The 7,554-nt window shown below is 37.6% G+C and overlaps 1 protein-coding gene across 2 annotated transcripts; it reads right to left on the minus strand.

Moving 5' to 3' along the window:
• Positions 1–591: 591 nt before the first annotated feature.
• On the minus strand, positions 592–7,055 carry Znf770 (zinc finger protein 770). 2 transcript variants are annotated; one of them, XM_028767053.1, is made up of 2 exons: positions 6,996–7,055; positions 592–3,313 (listed from the first exon to the last, which is right to left on the minus strand). In XM_028767053.1, the coding sequence occupies exon 2, from the start codon at positions 3,270–3,272 to the stop codon at positions 1,155–1,157; it is 2,118 nt and encodes a 705-aa protein (XP_028622886.1). In that variant the 5' UTR covers positions 3,273–3,313; positions 6,996–7,055; the 3' UTR covers positions 592–1,154. The 2 variants fall into 2 exon arrangements, with proteins under 2 accessions (XP_028622886.1, XP_028622885.1); XM_028767052.1 differs by lacking the exon at positions 6,996–7,055 and adding an exon at positions 6,517–6,656.
• Positions 7,056–7,554: the final 499 nt, after the last annotated feature.

The raw sequence follows: 7,554 nt of genomic DNA on the forward strand, positions 1-7,554 counted from the left end.
TCAAAAATTTTACAAACTGTCACAAATGTGAAGGATGATCTGTGACTAGGTCATTTCTTTCACAGATTAGGATTAAATATTTTGTCAAGTTATGACAATACTGTTCAGAAAAAAAATGATGCCTTGAGCTCTATAAGCACCTTATTCCTATACAGGGACAACATTCTTACTAACTGAAGGAACAACAAAGGTCAAAATAATACTGTAGCATTAGTGTCTTTCCCAGAGGAGTGAAGTCTGAAACTACATAGCTATTGTCATTTGATCAAATTTAGCAGAACAGATTTACTTTAAGTCATAGAGCCAAAGAGTTGTTAAAGCAAAGTCTTGTCCCTGGCCACTGCTGTCTGCTGTCAACCACCAATGAGCAAACAGGTGCTTTGATTGCATTTAACAGTCTAAAATGATTCAACTGCAGACATATGAAAAACCCATGGCACTTGGAAAATACCATACATGTAAACATTAGTGGATGGTAAATACACATGGATACAACCCTCCTTCTTCCTACTTTTAAATTCCTTAGGGAAAAATAATAGTAACCTAGATTGGATGGGGGGGAGGGCGCTTTTGTCTAAGAAGGTAAAAATTACCAGTCTCAAAAAAAAAAAAAGAAAGAAAGAAAGAAAGAAAGAAAGAAAGAAGGAAAGAAAGAAAAAGAAAAAACTATGGAAAAGTAAAATGCTATCATTTCCCCAACCCATTCACATATGTGTTATCCTTTTTTCTTTTAACCTGTAAGAAAAATGTTCTGCAATAGAATTTATGCTTCCATGTAGAAGAAAATAGGGCAGGGTGGTTTCCTGCAGCTGAGGCAATTCAGGCCTCATTTTGGGAGGTATGCATATACATAAAGACACACAATGTCTTGAGTAATTCAATAAATGAGGCCAAATAGCACATGATGGATTCCTAGCTTTTAATATAACCAGAGTTATATGTTAACAACCTTAGATTCCTATTGATGGCATCAAGCCATGCTATTCCTTCTCAAGTCATTCAACTGTGTCTAAAACACTCTGATTTTATCTAACTTATTCCTTATTATGCAAGACAAGCAATTGCCTATGAAGTCACCTAATGTAGGCCTTTAGCAAAAATGTCTTAAGGGATATTATATCACCAGAGATCACAAACACATTAGCAGTTTTATGTTACACAGTTGAATCTAGAACCATTTTCTCTTGAGGTCGTTCCTTAAAGTGAGTGAGCTGATGTCTCTTCCAGTGAGGTGCTTGTCTGAATGTTTTGCCACAGACTGAGCACTCAAACGGTTTCTGTCCTGCATGAATTAAGTAGTGTCTTTCTAGTTTGGATGGAGATCGGAAATGTTTACAACAAACACTGCACTGGTAAAGGAGTCCATCACTTCTTTCAGGACGGCCTAAGTAACTGTGACAATGATGGCTCTGCTCTGACTCCAGCAGTGTGTTGGCAAGGTAAGACTGCCTGCTCCTACAGTGGGTATCAAGAAGAAAATCCTCTGATTCTGCCTTGAATTCAATTTCTGATACCTGACTGGACTCTGAACTCTCATACTTTTGGGAACCAAGGCCCTCACACTGTTGGGAAGCATTATAGCTAACATCATCACTTGGATGAATGAAAAGTTGGTTCACATTTCCAAAGTCCACTTGCCAAAAAGAACTATAAGGAATCTTTTCAATATGAGTTAGCTTATGTCTTTTTAAGTGAGCTGACTGTCTGAACGATTTTCCACAAACATTACAGCCGAAAGGTCTCTGTCCAGTATGAATTAAATAGTGCCTTTGTAGCTTAGAAATAGAAGGAAACACTTTGTCACATTTATCGCAGGGACACATTTTCTGTCCAGTATGTATATTTTCACTTGAATCTGAAAAACCACACTGAAGCATGTCACAGTTACTGAAGTATTCCTCACCTGATGAACCATAGATTGACAAGTCTTTATTACTGACTGAACCATCCATAGTTACTATGCTTCCTGTTGTAAGGATGCCTTGCAAACTCTTACCCATATTTTGGCTCTGGAATTGCTTTTGCCAAGAAAATGGCAAAGTCAGTGTTTTCTTCTTTTTTTTGCTAACTGTCTTGTATGACCCATGTCTGCTAAGAGAACCCACAAATGTTCTTTGAGATTGTTCCATGTTCAGCTTACCAGAAGTACGTTCACAATTTTTCAAGCAGTTACTTTTAAATGTTCTTTTCTCTGATTGAAGGTTATCTGATTTTTTACCCCCAGCACGTTTAAGTTTAGCCAAGAGCTTTTTAACAATGGTCTTATAGTTACAGCTTCTTTTGAGTCTGCTTGGAACTTTGCCACCTCTGGCAGGAAGACACTTGTGTCCATTGAGAATCTGCTCTGACTCAAAACATTCTTCACACTCTGAACACTGAAAAGGAACAATATAAATTGAGTGGACATCAAGAGGATTATTCTCCTCAGATTCACCCATATCACCACTTTCAAAAGCATCCTGCTTTGCATTTAATTTATTAGGTAGGGGACATGATTCAGGACTCTTTACTTTTAAAGGAAGATTCTGAAAAGTCTTATTCCTAGTATGGATTTGTTTATGCTTCAGAAGTTTGCTTTGAATCTTAAATCCTTTTTGACAAAAACAACATTGAAAAGGTCTTTCTTCTGAATGTGTGAGTTGGTGGATTTTTAAGTGGGTTGACTGTCGGAAAGATTTACTGCACAGGACACATTTAAAAGGCCTCTGCCCAGTGTGAATAAGTGAGTGTCTATCAAGTTTTGATTGTGATGGAAACATTTTGCCACAAATCGTACATGCATGAATATTCTTTCTTCTCTTTGTGGTGCTGTACGTGGGATCAGACTTAGAGCATGGGTGTAGTGCCCGTCTCTCATCTGCAGTGAAAGTATTATACACTCCATACGTAGGCTTCTCTTGCTTGGTCTCAAGCAGTCTTCTGACTTTGACATCATTATGATAGGATTCATTGTGAAGCTGTTGATGCTTTACAAATGTCTTCAGATTTTTAAAGTGGCGTTGGCAAATATTACAACTAAAAGGCAGATTGTGAGTTAACTGGTGCCTCTCCAGATGAACGAGTTGTCTAAAGTTTTTATGACACACATCACATTCAAATGGCTTTTGACCAGTATGAATGAGATAATGCCTAGCTAATTTTGATGGTGTTTCAAAGTGCTTGAAGCAGATATTGCAAATATATGGCCTATTCCTAGGTAGTTTGTTGGCTACACATTGCTGAATCTTCAGCATTTTAAAGTTGTTTTCAGCCATTATATTCTTCAGTGGCATATTCTGATGAGCTCCATGGCATTCTTAAGTTCCACAGACTTCTAAAAATTAAACAAACAACAATAACAACAAAGTATTAACTTTAAGTTCTGTATAAAAACAAGTAATTTAGTTGTCCTAAGGCTAAAGATTAAACATAAGGGAGAATTTTCACTTTTCTTGTGTTTTCAAGTACTTTAACAACCATCTTAGATGAATTCTTTAGAATCATGGAACTAATTTCAGACAGATTTAAGTCTTGAAAATATCTAAAATTCTACATGTTTTTAAACTACTTTTTTACTTGATAAGCTATACTTAAAAATGACCAAACTATATTTCTTAACACTAAATAACCCTTTTAGTTCCAACTTTCTTCTTTTATTGTTAGATATGACAATAAGTTGGTTTGTCATTAAAAAAAAAGTCATTAAATGTCATTAAAAAAAAAAACCAAACTGTTATTGTGGTGCACCTCTATAAAGTTACCCATTGTAAGTTAAACACAGGAAAGATGATGAGTTTGAGGTCAATATGAGCTATTTTTCAGTAATTTCAGGCCAGGCTCAGCTAGTGAGACTCTGCCCTAACAATAAATAAACATATGTAAATTGATTAATAAAAAAGGTAAAAACTGTAAAATACTAAGAACAGGATATATTATCCTTGAATTATAGCAATAATGCAAACATGCTCTGAGCACAAATTTTATTAAATTATATTTAGATGGCTGACACAACATTAAAACTATTCTCAATGGGCTTGATGGCACATGCCTTTGATCCCAGCACTTGGGAGGCAGAGGCAAATGAATCTCTGTGAGTTCAAGGCCATACTGTTTTATGTAGTGAGTCCCAAGACAGTCAGAGCTATAAAACGAAATCCTGTCTCCAAAAAACAAAGCACTCTCCTTTTCTCTCTCCTCAAATATTTAAGATCAACAAGGAGAATATTCCCAGAAGACCTGAGTTTTAATCCTAGATTTTTTACTGTATAATTTGTGTGTGTCAGGAAAAGAGGGAATTTGAGATTCTTTAAACTGGGAGTAATGCTGTTCAAGTTAATGACAATAATGTATGTGCACATGTCAGAAAACCTCGAAGCAACACAGAAATATGAGATGCCACTGAGCTCAACATTAACCAAACTTTGTTGTGACTCTTATCTCTGTAATAATATTTTGGGTTCCTTAGATAAACAAATAAAATTTTGTTCTTTTCTCCCTTCTGCTTTGATGAAGCAGACAAAAACAAGTACAAAAGAACGAGGTTGACAAACTGCATATTCACATATGTGTTTATGAATAAAGAACAGAATGTCCAATGTGGTTCCTTTGTCAAGCAATATTCAAAATAGGTCATTCTGGTCTAAGATGTACTCATTACACATATCTTTGAGACAAACTAAAACCTAACAAACATTTCAAAATTCTCATGTATCATCATCCAGAAAAGACAAGTTTCCTCTCCACTACTATTCTATTAGCCTTAAATAAGCCAGCAATTAAAAACTAAACTAACTGAAGCTACGCCAGTCCTTTCATTCTAGTATACAGAACAATACAAGAAACTCAGAATTCTCTAGTCTACCAACTTTGCAAACAGTCAACCTATATGTTGCTTATTATCTCTCCTAGGAGACACTTTAAACACAAAACTAAATACACTCTATACTCACTGTGCAACCTGAATAAGAAAAAAGTAAAACTTGAGAGACTATTTTGTACTAGTTTCTTATAACAATGTTTTCCAACGTACAGATCCATACTCATTATTAGTCTGTGAAGTCAACTCAGTGGATCACAGTCAGTCCAATGTGTTTAACAGAGAATAAAGTACCAGAATATATACCATGTAGTAAGGGGCCACAGGCGAGAGTTCTAAGGAAAACAATAGAGTCCTGTTTTCTTCCTATGGGTTCTATTATTTTAAATATGCATGCATAATTATCTTATTAGTAGTCAAATGAAAAATTTCATCTAAGTAATGAAACAAAACAATTAGACCATAAAGCACTCTACTAATTTATAAAATACATATATAACCTAGCAACTAACACCTGTTGGGGTTATGGGTATTTTTACTTCATTCAGCTTTGAAAAACAAAACAAAATAACAAACCCAAACAACAATAACACAAACCTAAAAGTGAACAACTTGAAAACTTGTTGGCAAAGAGTTAAGAGTTAGGAGGATTAAAATTATCACAAACCCAGCAAACTTCAAAAAATTCAGAAATGTATTTAACATCTGTCAGGCAATTCACTGAATTCCTGCTCAGCAACAAGTATCAAGATGGTCAATCAGGACAGTGAGCCAACCTTCAATAATCAAACCTTCATTCACTTGCAGCAACTGTGTAAGAGAGACAAAAAGAGCTGGTTCTGCAGTGCTGTCTTAAATAGGAAGACACCAAGTGAGTGTTAAATGGATATAGCGCACAAGAGGAAAGCTTTCAACAAAGGGCTCCTGACTGCTATGGGCTAAAGTGCCAGGGGAGGGCTGGTGAAGGGCTGAGGGGAGAAATAAACTGTACTGCATGGACTCTGTTAAGTATGGAATGGGGCTTCTCCCCATGAAGCTGGTGGGCAAAACCTTGTAATTGCCTAAGGTCAAGCTACACAGGGTTTGGGTGTGGAACAGGACTTCTCCATTCTTTTTGTATACTTCTCCTTTCACTTACTGTTTCTACAGAATACCACCTCCTCTCAAAAACAAAAAGTCCCACACTAAAACGACACAAGGTAACTATATGACTATAAATAATAGGCATTGGCTACCTATAGCTCCTGTACCCCAAAGGGTCTGTGGTCAAGTAGACATCACTAATATTAAGACTGGATATGCCTGTCACTTGCTTTGGGAAAGGACTTACTGTGAACACTACCTTGTCAGAATCATTTGTAGCAAGTGGTGATCTCACTCCCTATTTATAAGTAAAAGGTCAGGGATTTCCACACTGCAAGCACAATCCCCCTGTGGACTCAGAGGTTTAAATTCCATTTCAACTGATTTTCTTTTTCTCTCCATTGAATTTGTAAACATTTTTAAAAAATATACAAAAGCTAGTTTTTACTTTAAAGTGAAACATTGCAAACCAAAGACTCTATCCAGATATGATGACAGGAGCTCACACAACATTAAGCCAAGTAACTATAAAATCAATAAAATCTAATGTTGTTTCAAGGTTGAAAGTACCATTGTTTTAGAAAATATTTCTTTAAAAAAATCACAAAATACAAAATAAATTACAAGAAACACAACACCTGAGAAAAACGTGGGCTTCCAGTTGGAGAATTATCTGTGGTGAACTTTACAACAGTCTTCGTCTCTAGTTTTTTCTGTCCATGGCCCACTCTCTTGGCCTTGAACCATCATCACCTTTCCCTAGACGTGAGCTATGTGTTCAGCCTCATCTCATGTGCAAGTAATGAGTATGCAGGGGTCGGGCCGAGTTCAGGGTCTGTAATATTCCATGCCTAGAAAAGAAGGGCAAGCGTGACTACAGCCAGAAGATGGGGTGCAGAGAAAGAGCTGAAAGGTGGAAAATAAGTGATTCGACCCCAGGAAATTGGGCGCAGGGCTCAGCTCTTTTGAGTTTACCGCTCTGACGAAGCACATGCAAGGAGGTGAGGTCGTGGCACCCTGTTCGGATCCCCGGGACCTTGGCGGGACTTGGACAGGCCTGACCCTTCCTGAATTCGTTCCACCTCGCACGCAGGCTCCTGTGGTCCTCCACACTCACCTAGAGCTGGCAAGGGACGCATCTCAGAAGCAGGGATTCGCACGTCCGCAGGGTCGGCGCGGCGACTGGCTGTGTGCGCAAGCGCTGCGCTCCGGCGCGCTCTGAATGCGGTCCGGCTGGAAACAATCTCTCACGATCTTTGGGCCGATGCTCACTTCTTATCCACCCAGTGTTGCTATTTCCAAGGAGAGGAAACGGAAGACTCAAAAAGGGTGCACTTTCTATCCTACTGTTACTGAGCTTTCAATGTGGAAATCCCAGAAAGGACTCTGGCTCTTATTGGAATCCAGGATTAGAGTTCAAAGCCCACTCAATTTTTTTTTTTTTTTTTTTTTTTTTTTTTTTTTTTGGTAAGGTCGAGGCTGTTGATAAAACGCTCAGTATTAGGTACATTTTGGATCAGAGCTGTTCTCAGCATTTCGTATTTCTGTAAATACAACGAAGAGGTACAGGCATACAGAATCAGCTCCTCTCAGGGGCCCTCTCCATTGACCTGCCTGGGCTGATCTTGCTGATCTCACTGGTTCTATATATTTTGGACATTTATAATATAGAAACT

The sequence above is a fragment of the Grammomys surdaster genome, unplaced genomic scaffold, assembly GCF_004785775.1.
Source record: "Grammomys surdaster isolate TR1022 unplaced genomic scaffold, NIH_TR_1.0 170, whole genome shotgun sequence".
Taxonomy (NCBI): Eukaryota; Metazoa; Chordata; class Mammalia; order Rodentia; family Muridae; genus Grammomys; species Grammomys surdaster.

Bases quoted from the DNA above. Each gene is read 5' to 3' on its own strand.
- Znf770 (XM_028767053.1), bottom strand. From the start codon at position 3,272: ATGCCACTGAAGAATATAATGGCTGAAAACAACTTTAAAATGCTGAAG.